This window comes from Phoca vitulina, unplaced genomic scaffold (assembly GCF_004348235.1).
Source record: "Phoca vitulina isolate PV1807 unplaced genomic scaffold, GSC_HSeal_1.0 scaffold11, whole genome shotgun sequence".
Classification (NCBI taxonomy): domain Eukaryota; kingdom Metazoa; phylum Chordata; class Mammalia; order Carnivora; family Phocidae; genus Phoca; species Phoca vitulina.
The window spans coordinates 14,156,396-14,171,486 of NW_022589714.1; the positions used below are offsets into that span (position 1 = coordinate 14,156,396).

The 15,091-nt window shown below is 33.0% G+C and overlaps 1 protein-coding gene across 8 annotated transcripts in view; it reads right to left on the bottom strand.

Moving 5' to 3' along the window:
* SENP6 (SUMO specific peptidase 6) overlaps positions 1-15,091 on the bottom strand; it is a 115,875-nt gene that overhangs the window by 83,369 nt on the left and 17,415 nt on the right. For 7 of the 8 annotated variants that reach the window (XM_032409434.1, XM_032409430.1, XM_032409427.1 and 4 more), the window contains exons 2-3: positions 7,120-7,213; positions 5,087-5,147 (exon numbers count right to left, since the gene is read on the bottom strand). In XM_032409434.1, coding sequence (XP_032265325.1) covers positions 5,087-5,147; positions 7,120-7,213 — 155 coding nt within the window. Of the gene's footprint in view, positions 1-5,086; positions 5,148-7,119; positions 7,214-10,354; positions 10,634-15,091 lie in introns of those variants that run through there. The other variant, XM_032409428.1, reaches the window with a different exon arrangement.

Genomic DNA, 15,091 nt, shown 5'->3' on the forward strand with positions numbered 1-15,091 from the left:
ACTTTATGGGCCATACAATCTTTATTGAAACTACTCAACTCTGTCCAAATAATTCAAATCTGTGTTATGGAATGAAAGCAGTAATAGACAATACATGAACAAATGAACACAGCTGTTTTCCAATAAAATTTTATTTATGAACATAAATTTGAATTTCATGTAATATTCACATGTAATAAAATAGCATTCTTTTGACTTTGGGGGAAACCATTTAAAAATGGTTCTTAGGCCATAGGTTGTAGGCCAGATTTGGCCTATGAGCCTTAGTTTGCCAACTTTGTATTATAACATTACTCATTAAGTAACAAGTATAGTCAGTTACTAGAATTTTAGCTCCAAAGGAAAAAGAAACTTGTCTATTTTGCTCACTAACATGTGGAACACTGTGATCGATACATATTTGCTACATGAATAAATATTTCACAGGGACTGTGAAATGTGTAAAAATTATGTGGTTATCATCCATCCAAACTTATCACACATCAAATAAGTCAATTTAACTAAGGAAAAAGTATTCAGGAAATTAGCACCTAAGAACTTCAGATAATAAGATAACCTAAAAGAATCTATTAAAAAAAGAATCTATTAAATAATTAGACATGTACATTAAGCGTCTGCCTTCAGCTCAGGTCATGATCCCAGGGTCCCAGGTTCGAGCCCCCATCGGGCTCCCTGCTCAGCAGCAGGCCTGCTTCTCCCTCTCCCACTCCCCCTGCTTGTGTTCCCTCTCTCGCTGTCTCTCTCTGTCAAATAAATAAATAAAATCTTTAAAAAAAAAATAGACACGTAAAATGTACATTAAAGACATTTAAATTCTTAAAAATAAAATGGATATTGAAACACTAAGAACTAGACACTAGGGAAAAAACAAAATTTTGAAAGAGAACCCATAGAAGTTCTACAAATGATAAATGCCTTTTTTTTTTTTTTTAAAGGGCACCTGGATGGCTCAGTCAGTTAAGTGTCTGACTCTTGATCTCCGCTCAGGTCTTAATCTCAGAGTCATGAGTTTAAGCCCCATGTTGGACTCCAGGCTGGGTGTGGAGCCTATTTAAAAAAATAATTAAAATTTTTTTAGAAAGAAAAAAAGATGAAGGCAACAGAAATATTAAATAGCAGATTAGACAAAGATAAAAGTTAAAACTTAGTGAATTAGAAGACAGAGCTGAGGAATTACCTAGAATATGGTATAGGGATGATTTTGTTCTTTGCCCTTTATCCTTTTTTTTTTTTTTTTTTAAGATTTTTTATTTATTTAAGAGAGAGAGCACAAGTGGGGTGAGGGTCAGAGGGAGAAGCAGACTCCCCACCGAGCAGGGAGCCCGATGTGGGACTTGATCCCGGGACTCCGGGATCATGACCCGAACTGAAGGCAAACACTCAACAACTGAGCCACCTAGGCACCCCCCCCCTTTTTTCCTTTTGTATATAAAATACAGGTTAAAGGTCATGAAAAAAATGATGATATTATTATTAATTCTAATAAAAATTCCAGAAGGAATAATGTGGAAAGGTAATATCCACAAATAAAATGATGAAAATTTTTCCAGAACTAATGAAAGACATGTATCTTTTACCTAAAGAGGCACAATGAAATGCAGAAGCAAACAGTTTTGTTTTGTTTTTTAAGATTTTATTTATTTATTTAACACAGAGAGAGAGAGAGAGAGAGAGAGAGAGAGCACAAGCAGGGGGAGTGGCAGGCAGAGGGAGAGGGAGAAGCAGTCTCCCCCCTGAGCAGGGAGCCCAATGCGGGGCTTGGTCCCAGGACCCTGGGATCATGACCTGTGCCGAAGGCAGTCGCTTAACCAACTGAGCCACTCAGGCGACCCTAGGCATGGACAGTTTTAAGCAAATCAATTCCTAAATCCTCAATCTCCATTTTTACACTTTCTTAAAATTCATTTACTTTAAAACCCATCTGTAGAAAAGGCATCATACAATATCTCCTGTCCCAATAGACCTTTATCTGTTCTACAAAAGAAAGACATAATTCTCACCTATTGCATTAGAATCTAAAAACCTCCTAAAAGGAACAACTGGAAATACTGGAATCTCTTCTAACACAAAAAATAGTAGTAGTCTTCATATCTTTCCCTGTTTTATAAATATTTCTGTTAAAATATACATATTTCTAACTATGGGATAGAAACTGGATATTCTAGACCAAGGTTATTAGATTTCCTTAATTTAACTGCAAAGTCGAAAGCAAAAGTGATAAAAATTTGCACTTACTGGCTTTGTATATTCTATTCCAATTATAATCAAGAAAAGCACTGCCCCAAGGAGAAAATCAAGTAGAAGAACTCAAAGAAAGCCTAAGTTTTTAAAACAAGACTGAAATCTGCTGTGCCTTATTACAACCAAGTAACAAACTCAGGTCAAAACCAAGGCTGTCTTTTTCTACCTTAGAATTCTGAAGTGAAATGAAATGGTTGTCATGAAGATACAAATTCACATGTTTACTTGAAGTGAAAAATGAAAACAGACACTTACAGATAAATAGTATCTAATTTAATTGACTGGCAGGACTATATGGACTGGCCTTGTCAAATAAATTATATATAGATATTTTCCATAGAACAAATGAACAAAATATGCAGTTCCAACATTTAAAAAAAATACACAAAACAAAAACTATAAAATATTTCACAAAAAAATATCGTATTATCAAAGGCATCCTGCAGTTAACAAGATTTCAATTTTTTAAATTATTTCTCAGAGTATCTAGTTAAAAAAAAGGAATCTAAAACTAGCAAGTATAATTATTAAGTCTGATAAAGCCTTTTTAATATCCTTTCCCCCAATTCAGAAGGGCAATGACTCTAATGACTGGATCACAAATTATTTTTAACTTTTAAATATTGTATTGCTATGTGATTTTTGGCATTTAATTCAAAAGGAAAGAACTGAAGGATAATGCTATAGCAAAACTTTATCCTTATCTATTTATTATATGACCAAGATTTCTCAGCATTTATAAAAAAAAGTTTAAAAAGAAAACTGCCAGGTGCCTGAGTGGTACAGCTGGTCAAGCGTCCAACTCTTGGTTTTGGCTTAGGTCATGATCTCAGGGTTGTGAGATCAAGCCCCGGGCTCTGCAAGGAGTCTGCATAAGACTCTCCCTTTGCCAGCCGCCCATGCTTGCTCGCACATGCACACTCTCTCTAAAATAAATAAATCTTAAAAAAAGAACTGCTACTGAAAGTTTTATTCTAGCAATAAATAATATTTGTTCATGGATATGTGAACCAAATGAATAAAGAAGGAAAACATCAGCACCACCCATTTTAAGAAATACATTTCCAATATAATTTTACATAATAAGTTTAATAACTACAAATATCTGTAACATATTTTTGGATTAAATGTTTAATTATAAGAATAACTCAATCCAGTAAAAGAAAAACTTAGAACCTTGTAGTGACAGTTATTTAATGTTAAATTTCAATAAATGTGTATCTATTAGTGTGACAGAGTAATTAAAAGACTTTCAATTGCATAAAAAGACATCATATGAAGTTAAAATACATATACAAAAAATACATATATGAAATTAAAATTCTATGGGAAAATTGAACAGAAATATGAATTTAAGGAGAAACAGGCACAATATAAAATTTCCAAATGTCAGAGAGGAGATGGTACATGTATTTTTAAAACAGATGATGTTGAGTATCAAACTGAATTATCTTTAGAGATCACTAGATAGACATAAATATCATTTAAGTTTTATTTTAAAATATCAACACTTACATCCTTAAAAATGTATAAGGCATATATATTTTTTTAATTTAAGGGCATCTTCAAGAAAAAAAACCACATAAATTGAAAACCAATGTCAGAGAAGTTAGTAAATAAAAATGCCTTTTATTTTTCCCTGCAAAGTACACTATATTTCTGTCCGCTTGAAGAACACCTAAACAGCACTCTAAGCAATCAAGATGTTAAAATAAAAGCTAAAGAAAACTGCAATATGAAAAACCTTATAGTTTTTCAATGTAACTTTATAAATGAAAACTTTAAAGCACTAAGAGAAAAACTTCAAATTCTACAAATTCCCTTAGTTACAACAAAATAGAGATGTTGTGGAAGAAACCCCCCCTCCACAAAGATGGGGGGGAGAGGAATTAGAAGACCCTAAAGTATTATTCAACTGTAAGTATAGGAAATATGTGAAGAGGGTGCTATGTCAGATAGGTAAAAATTAAAGTCTGACCACATACTTCCCAAGATTACAAAGAAACAGGAACTCTCATATACTATTAGTGGGAATGGCAAATGCTAATTCCTATGAATGAGGCATTTAGCAATAACTAGCAAAATTACATGTAAATTTACCCTCTGAAACGGCAACTGCAATTCTAGGAATCTATTCCACAAATATACTGTAAAGTATGAAAAAACATAAGCATGAGGCTTTTTTATTTATTTAGCATAAGGCTTTATTAAAGCACTGCTTACAATAACAAAAGACTGGGAAAGACCTCTGCTCATCACTAGGGAACCAACTAAATATCTACTGTTCATCCAGTCACTGGAGTACTATGTAACAATAAAGGAGATAATAAAGATTTCTAAGTACTTTGCTAGTGGAGTGATCCACAGACCATACTGTTAAGTAAAACAATCAAGGTACCAAACAGTGTGGATAATTTCTCTGAGAAGGGTTGTATATTCTATTAAAAATGAAAGAAAAGAACAATGAAAGGCTAAATCATGTAATTTTTTAGAAAAAGGTAGTTTATTAGTAGTGAAAGAGAACAAGGTAAAAGAATAAGGGTGCTTTTAATGGACTCTTATGGATGGTCTCTAAGATACATTAATTTTAAAAAGATTAAAAATCGTGTACAGTATGCTATTAATTGTGTTAATATAAGAGGGTAGGGCAGAATATATATACTTTCTTTGTAATGCATAAAATCTCTGATGGAATAAACAAGATACTGGGAACACCACTAGCCTCTGGTGTGGAAGTGGGTGGTTGGGAATTTCAATTAAAAAATATAAAAATCCTCTTGAAGTATTAGTTTTTAGTATATAACCTAAAAAATTTACCCAAGAAAGTCAGAAAAGCAACACTTGCCTTTTTTCCTTTTGAGGTCTCGGAATCCTCATCTTCATCTACACTGAGTAGATTTGCCTCACTACATAGAAAATAAAGGGGAAAAAAATCTTAAGTGACAATTACAACCCATACATTAAATTCAGAAGTTTTATTCTTTTTGCTTACCCAATTCAGGGATCAGCAAACTTTTTCTATAAAGGGTAAATTAGGCTTTGTAGGCTATACAGTCTCTATACCAACTACTCTACTATTTTAGTATGAAAGCAGCCATGGATTGTATGTGTGGCTGTATTCCAACAAAACTATTAACAAAATCCAATGGTGGGCCAGATTGGGCCCATGGACCTATTGTTTGTTGACCCCTGCTATAAACAAACATATAATTTTTGTTTCCTTAACTGTAGATTTCATATATAGTCACTCATTTTTCCTTTCTGTCTTAGATTTAAAATTAGGGGATAAGAACAGAGAAACAAAATAGAGAAAAAACTGGTAAGAATACTTTAGCTGATGTAAAAAAAAAAAAGTAATTCCAATAGTGTTACCACAGTAAAATAGTTATACCTCTGCAACTCTTAGAAATATCAACACTAGAATGATTGGCCTAAGACTCTAAAAGATCAGACTGATATATCCATTAATAGTTCATGTTAATCTCAAGATATTAAAAAAGCTGAAGCTCCTAAGGATCCTCTTATAATGATGAGCCAAAGAGTGTAATTCATAAATGAAATACACAGAACAGGTAACACTTTAAAATGCAAATTTTTTTACATAATTATGACAAATCTAACAAAGAAAGTTAAAATACATTCTTCTAAAAAAAACTCTGCAGAGCTATTTTTAGTAAAATCCTAGCTATTTATAATAAAAATATAAAATGTTTGTTCCATTATTGTTTATACACATCCCAATTTTTTTAATACTAAAAATTCTCTCCTTCCAAACATTTTACAAAAATGTTTAAAAGGTGACATGCTTTCTACTCAATTTCAGATTTAATTCCAATTTTTCAAACTACATAAATACTGTCTGTAATAAAAAATTATTTTAAATTTAAAAATAGAAATAAAAAAAGAAATAAGAGAAAGACAATCATAAAATACCAACTTTAGCTGAGAAACTTACCAGTTCAAAGCTCTCCTTCAAATAAAAGTTCACTTCAATTCAATATCTCATAGATGAAGGCACATAAAAGTGGTAATGATGAACGAAGCTGTTCCCCAGACAGAAGTGAAGTTCCCACAATATTCAGTCAATATACTCTGAATGACTTCTTGTGTAAAAAATTTTTAAAAATACTTATAGTTTTGGTAGAACTATATGTATTTATATATAATGTGCATATTATATATACATATATATTTGTGTATCTCTGAATTAGTGTTACCCAGTGGAAAACCAGATCAATAAATCAAGGCACCTAATAGCAATGGTGAATTTGCAATACAAATTTCATGATATGCAAAAGGTTCTATTAAAACGATCATTTAAATTTTACAAAGCAGATATTTCAAGTACACTAACAAAGTGTAATGAATACTTTGTTTAACTTCTGTCTGGATCAACATCTGTGTTTATCATTTAAATTGCTTCTGCTCTCTCTGGTGGTAATGTAATCTAAGCTGGATGGACAACTGTGAAGAAAGATACTATAGGACTTAATCTTTCACACAAAACTCAGGAGCTTTAATCTGGGTTCACTTACTCATGATAAATGGTAGCTTTTCAAATCACTGCCTGAACAGAATGTCATAAAAAAAAAAAAAAAAAAGCCCAATTTCTTTAACTGAAAATCAACAGTCAATTTTTAATTGTAAGATTATATGTATCACATGCACATATTTACACATTTCAAAACACGGAGAAACATAACAGCAAAATTATTTAATGAAAAACTGCATTTTTTCCCTTGATGCTACTGTAATAGACAATTTTTTTTTTAAAGTAAAAAATACCATACTCTTAAAAATACTTCCATGGTATATAAATCATTTTTTAATGAAATGTCATTCTTACAAAATATCTGAGGGGGAAAAAAAAGTTCTTACTCTTTATCTGTATCTCCTTCACTTTCGTCTCCATGATCAAAGCTCCAATTATTTTTAAAACCTCCATCTCTCTTAGATTCTGATCTAGCCAAAGCTGAAATAAAAACAAACTGAGATAAGTATTCAATAGAGCTATTCAATATAAAATAAAATTAAGCATTTCCTAAGCTCTTTGGTTAGTCTAAATTTTCTTAATTTTCTTGCTTTTTGACTATTTCTTATAAATATCTTATTTCCTCTAAAATAAAAAAGAACACATTAAAATCTATTTTTACTAATTTACAGTTGTCCATATGCATGAATGTGTTACCAAGAAGAAGCCCAAACTAGTAAGATACAGTAAAAATGGGGTGAAGCATATGATTATGTATGAAGTATATAAAAATCAATCCAGTATCTCCATATTTAATCACTGATCCTAGAAATTAGTACGTGTTAGTTAGCTTGCCCTATTTATGATAAGTATATCCAGACCACTAGTCTTTTCTTTACTTCAGTCAATCATCTCTACCTTTGAAGAGAAGAGAAACTAGGTTTTCGGCATTGACAATATGGTGAACTTGATGTCCCAGCAAACTCTCTAGATCAGAACACCAAACATTCTCACAGTAAGTTTAAAAAAATTTTTAAGTGCATGGCTGAAACCCCCTGAAGCCATAAACAACTAGGAAGTGTGAACTCAGAGAGATAAATGAAGTTCTGAAGTTGGCATTTGTCTTGGAGTCATATGATACAAACTTGATGTCCTACAACTGAGGCTTTAAGATCAAGTTTGGGATGCCAGCAAGATGAGAGGTCAGACTGAAGACCGGAACACCTGAAGGGCAAACTTCCAACTAGGTGAACAAGGGGGAAAAAAAAACCTGAAAAACAGCAGAAATAATTATGATGTCTTGTCTTTGCTCTGGATTTTGGGGTTGATATTTACCCCATGGTTAAAGAATTCCTAACCATAAGCTCATAATTACTCAGGTTTGGGCCCAGAAAAGCCTATAATTAAAAGAGTCTCACAAGAAAAGATGCTGAATATCACTAAACGTTAGGGAAATGCAAATTAAAACTATTATGAGACTCTACTTCCCACCCATTAGAATGGCCATTATTTTTTTAAAACATTAAATAATAAGTATTGGTAAGGATGTGGAGAAACAACTTCTATGCATTGCTGGTGGGAATGTAAAATGGTGCAGCTAACATGGAAAGTATGGCAGTTTCTCAAAAAGTTAAACATAGAATTTACCCTATGATCCAGAGGTCCCACTTCTAGGCATATACCCAAAATAACTGAGAGCATGGACTCTGATACTTGTACACCAATGCTCATAGTAGCATTAAAAATAGCCAAGGGTAAAAATAACCCAAATGTCCATCAAAAGACACATTAATAAATAAAATGTACTGTATGCATGTACATGTACACACACACACACAGGAATATTATTCAGCCATAAAGGAATGAAATTCTGATACATGCTACAAGGATGAACCTTGAAAACATTACAATGAGTTAAATAAACTAGACATAATAAATACTATATCACTCCACTTAAATGAGGTATTTAGGATGGGCAAATTCAGAGGCAGAAAGTAGGATAGAAGTTAACATGGGCTAAAGAAAGAGAAGAATGGAAAGTTATTTCTTAATTGGTACACAGTTTTTGTTTGGGTTGATGCAAAAGTTCTGGAAATGGGTAGTGGTGATAGTTTACAACATTATTGAAGTACTTAATGACAATTAAAACTGTACACTTAAAAATAGTTAAAATTGTAAATTTTATGTATATTTTGTCACAATAAAAAGCTATTTTTGAAGGAAAATAAAAAGCCTCTCCATGACTAACAGAATCAAATATAAATCCTCTGTAAAAAAATATAAAATTTCAATACAAGCCTCAGAAAGTTTCAAAGAATATGAGTTTACAAACAAAAATATCATGAAATAGGAAGGAACAAATCACCATGAGCAAATCTGAAACTTCTTTACATGCATACTGGGATGGGACAAATAATAAATAGTATATAATAGAAGCAAGGTTTCTCCCTGTCAGAGAAAGAGATTACAAATAAGCAACAGAAGAAAACTACAACGAACTCTATTCATTCTACTGGTACTAGATTAAGAGTTATCAGTATGAACTCATAGTTCTTTGATATACATACAGATAGATAAAAGGAACATATACAGGTATGTCTTGTACCATGGGTTAGTAGTATATAGAACTAAGGCTTTGTCCTCTGAGAGGATCTAGAAAACAGTGACACTCCAATGGCAACAAGCACACTCACAACCAGATCTTGATTTCTAAATACCATTCTCTAATAAAAGGAGCCAGGGCTCCTAGAAGAAATAACTAACTGTAGGGATGGGGCAGAGAAAATACAAGATTAGTCCAGAGTATTTTGTATGCCAGAAAATAAGGAGGTCCATTTTTTTAAAAGATGGGGTAATGTCAAAAAGGTTTCAGGAACCAAATTGAACCTCCCAATAGTTGAACAAAGGTGAAACAATTTTAGCAAAAATAAACAACAGTACTGGATTATAACCCTCAAAATAAAAGAAATATTCAGAAATCCATACTGACAGAAATGACTGAATAAATAAATAAATGGGAAGAAAAGACCTATCTTCCTTTTTTTTTTTTTTTTTAAGATTTTACTTATTTGAGAGAGAGAGAGAAAAAAAACAAGCAGGGGGGAGGAGCAGACTCCCCACCAAGCAGGGAGCCCAATGTGGGGCTTGATCCCAGGACCCTGAGATCATGACCTGAGCCAAAGGCAGACACTTAACCGACTAAGCCACCCAGGTACCCCAAGACCTATCTTCCTTAAAAAAGAATTCCAAATGACAGATGCACAAACTCTTCCCCGTAAAATGTGAAACTTAATTCCCCTTCCCTTTAGTATACACTGGCCTTAGTAACTCACTTCCAAGAACTGACTACAGAAAGGGGAAAAAACTAAATTGACAGTGAAAAATGTGACAATCACTCCCTCGGCCGTGATTAAGGTTAACATCAAAAGTGATGTCTTATTCATAGGATATACTGTTTAATATGATGTGATGAAAATGCCACTTCAGCTCTGTGGTCTTCTTCCCCAAAACTCATAATGCCAGCTTAATCATGAGAAAACATCAGATAAACTCAAACTGAAGGACAGTCCATGAAATACCTGACTAGTATGCTTTTAAAACCATCAAGGTTATGAAAAACAAAGAAAGATTAAGAAACCGTACACATCAGAGGAGACTAAGGAGATGTAACAACCAAATGCAGTGTGGTATCCTGGACTGGACCCTGGAATTAAAAAAAAGACAGTGAAACAACTAGGGAAATCCAAATAAAGTCTGTAGTTTAGGTAACAGTATTATACTCATGTTAATTTCCAAGTTTTGGACAAACGTACTATGATCATATAAGGTGCCAACACTATGGAAAGATGCATAAATGGTATACAGAAACTCTGTATAACATCTTTGAAACTTCTCTACAAATTTAAAAATTATTCCCCAAAAAGAACTTTAAAAAATCAAATGTAAAATGAACCCGTTTTTTAAAACAGATGGTTAGGGGGTGCTTGGGTGACTCAGTCAGTTAAGTGTCTGCCTTGGCTCATGTCATGATCTTGGGGGTCTGGGATAGTGCTCCGGGTCAGGCTCCCTGCTCAGCAGGGAGTTTGCTTCTCCCTCTCCCTCACTCATGTACGTGCAAGTGAGTGCATGCTCTCTCTCTCAAATTAAATAAATAAATAAATAAATAAATAAATAAATAAAATCTTTTAAAAAAATTAAAAAAAAGATGGTTAGGTGAAAGTTACCCTATCAAGACAGAAAAGGTAATGAACTATAATGATTACTAGCTTAATAAAGACTCATAATCCAGCAACTAGTATCCATCAAATGAGTCAGGCAAGTTAATCAAAAAAGCCACTAGGCAGCAAAAAGTCAAGAAATGTTTATTATTTACACACTGAAGGAACTAGGGTTCTATACACACAATTCTAACAAATCTAGTCATATGATTTCCTAATTGACAGCAGATTAGAACCTACAAATGAATAAATGAGAGAATAACCTCATGAAAGTGATTATTGTCAATAAGAAAATAACTTATAAAACGCAAACACATTTTAAAAACATGACCTTAGGGCAACTTGGAGTAGGAACAAAAACTTAAATCCTCAAAAGTCTTTGAGAGTATTACCACATTTCAGTATCCTGCTATGGTTGACATTAGAAATAATGAGTGGAAAATTATGTCCACTATACTCCATTTATGAAACTGAGTGGAAGGAGAGATAAAGGTTGAAGATAGATCCCAGTTAAGTATCACAAATTAAATACATGCATTTTTCTCCATACCCTTCATTAAAATGACAGAAATGGAAGGAGGGGAGAGAAAGTAGAAACGCTTAAGAACAAAAAGAAAACCAGAAAGGAGATAATGGTAAATGAGAGATATAATTAAATTGATGAAAGATTAAAATTTGATGGATGGGGAGGAACTGACTTAGTTGACCAGAGAAAGCAAACCTAAATATACCTACAAGGGCACAAATATTACCAAACTGACACGACAAGATTTGAACATTGCTGCATCAATAAAAGAAACTGAACTATTACAAATCTTTCCATAATGAAATATTCAGAAAAGGCCTCTCTAGCTATTTCCTTAAAAACAATAAAACAAAAAAACCCAGGTTATTTTGATTTCATGGGAAGTAATTTAGTTCTCTGTTGTTGTTGTTGCTTTTAAGTAAACTCTACCCGCAACATGGGACTCAAAATCATGACCCCAAGATCAAGAATCACATGCTCTAACAACTGAGCCAGCCAGGCACCCCTCTAGTAAATTCTTTCAATCTTCTAAGAAATAGCAACAAATTTATTCTCCCAGAACATAAAAGAAAAAGAAACATTCTACAGTTCATTTTGCAAAGTGAGAATACCTAATTCCAAACCTGACTATGACATTCAAGGAAGGAAAATTACCACTCTCTCATGGAGACAGATATAAAACCCTATATAAAATATTAGCGGGGCGCCTGGGTGGCTCAGCCATTAAGCGTCTGCCTTTGGCTCAGGTCATGATCCCAGAGTACTGGGATCGAGCCCCGCATCAGGCTTCCTGCTCAGCAGGAAGCCTGCTTCTCCCACTCCCACTCTCCCTGCTTGTGTTCCCTCTCTCGCTGTGTCTCTCTCTGTCAAATAAATAAATAAAATCTTAAAAAAAATAATTAGCAAATCAAATCCAGTAATATATAAAGAGTAATACATTATAATCAAGTAGAGTTTATTCCAAAAGCAAGAGTTAACATTTGAAAATTATAAATTACAAAACAAAAACACTTTGCAACAAACAGAAAATACAAACAGATATTGTAGACATTAATCCAACTCTATCAATAATCACTCTGAACATCAATGGTTTAGATGCACCAATCAAAAGACAGAGGCTCTCAAAGTGGATCAAACAACAAGATCCAACCATATGCCACCTACAAGAAACATACTTTAAACAGACACTAAATAGACACATATAGATTAAAAGTAAAGAGATGGAGAAAAATATACCACGCTAACAATAAATCAAAAGAAAGCAGGAGTAGCTGTATTTTCAAACAAAGCAGATGTCAAAGCAAGGAAAGTTATTAGATATAAAGAAGGGCATTACATTATGTTAACAGTCAATTCTCAAAGAAGACATAACAATCCCTACCAGGTGTACAATTAGCAACAGTGTTAAGCTATGTGAGGCAAAAACTAAGAGAAATGCAAGAAGAAATAGATGAATCCATTATCACAGTTGGAAACTATAACATTCCTGTATTAGACATGGACTGTTCCAGGAGGCAGAAAATCAGTTGAGAACACAGCTGACCTCAATAATACCATCAATCAACTGGAGATTACTGACATCTACAGACCACTTCATCCAACAACAGAAAAAAGCTCACATGGAACAATCACAAAGACTACATTCTGGGCCATAAAACACTTTAACAAATTTATAGAAACAGAAATCACACAACGTCTGCTCTCAGACCACAATAAGATTAAACTAGAATTCTATAAAAGAAAGATAAGCTAGAAATCAGTAATTGGAAAATCCCAAAATACATGGAAGATTAAATAACACAACTCTAAAAAAAAAAAAATGGGTCAAAGAAAAAATCTCAAAATAAATTTAAAAATATTTTGAACTAAATGAAAATGAAAGCACAACTTACCAAATTTGTGAAATATAGTGGAAACACTACATACAGGGAAATTTATAGCATTAAATGTATGCATAAAAGATCTACGGGTAGCTGGGTGGCTCAGTCAGTTAAGATCTGAATCTTGATCTCAGCTTGGGTCTTGATCACAGGATTGTGATCTAAAATATATCATCTAAGCTTCTATCTTAGGAAACCAGAAAAAGAGCAATTCCAATCCAAAATAAGCAGAAAAAAAGAGATAATACAACCTGGAACAGAAATCAATGAAATTGAATAGGGAATCAACAGAGAAAAGCCAACAAAACCAAAGACTGATTCTTTGAAGACTGATAAAAATCAATAAGCCTCAAGCCAGGCTACCTAAAAAGAGGAGGACACAAATTACTAGTATCAAAAATGAAAAAAGAAGCACCACTACAGATCCCATGGATGTCAAAAGAATAAAGGAATATTATTAACAGCTCCACGTCCAAATTTGATAACCTAGAGGAAATGGACCACTTCCTTGAAAGATACAAGCTGCCAAAACTCACAAAAAAAGAGACAATCTAAATAGGCCTCTATCTACTAAAGAAATTGCATCAGTAATTAATTACTTTCCAAACCAGAAAGCACCAAGCCCAGATGGATTCACTGGTGAATTCTATCAAAATCTATCTTGTATCAAATACAAGAAATTGTATCAATTCCCTATAATCTATTTCAAAAGATAGAAGCATTCTATGAGACCAACATTACCCTAATTATCAAACCAGACAGAGACATTATAAGAAAACTACAAACAATAATCTCTCATGAACACAGATGCAAAATATTAACAAATTGAATCCAACAATGTTTAAGAAGAATTATATACCATAACCAAATGGAATTTGTCCCAGCTTTGCAAAACATTCAAAAATCAATTAATGGAATCAATTAAGTCAATGAATAAGCTAAAAAAGAAAAGTCACACAATCCTATCAATAGAGGCAGAAAAAGCACTTGATAAAATTCAACTCTTATTCATGATAAAAAAAAAAAAAAAAACTCAGTAAACTAGGAATACTGGGGAACTCCCTAAACTTAATAAAGACTATCTACAAAAATCTACAGCTAACATCATACATAATGGTGAGAAATCAAAGCTCTTCCACTAAGATCAGGTACAAGGGGAAAATGACCCTCTCATTCCTTTCCAACGCTGCACTGGGAATTCTAGCTAATTCAGTAGAAAAGAAGGACATAGCGGGATATAGATTCGAAAGGAAAAATAAAACTGTCTTTGCTCACAGATGATATGATCACTTACATAGAAAATCCAAAATAGTTAATCAAAAAAACCTTCTGCAACTAATAAGCAATTATAGTTAAGTCTGCAGGATACAAGGTTGATAACAAAAGTTCAATTGCTTTCCAATACACCAATAATGAAAAAGTGGGATTTGAAATTAAAAACACAGTATCACTTACATTAGCATACCCCATAACATAATACTTAGCTATAAAGCTAATAAAATATGTGCAAGATCTACATGAGGGAAACTAGAGAAACTCTGATAAATGAAATCAAATAGAACTAAATAATATCATGGATAGCACAACTCAGTACTGTCAAGTTGCCAATTCTTCCCAACATTATTTGTAGATTCAATGCAATCGCAATCAAAATCTCAGCAAGTTATTTTGTAGCTGGTAAGAAACAGATTCTAAAGTTTATGTACAAAGGCCAAAGACCCAGAATAGCCAACACAATATTTACGAAGAACAAATC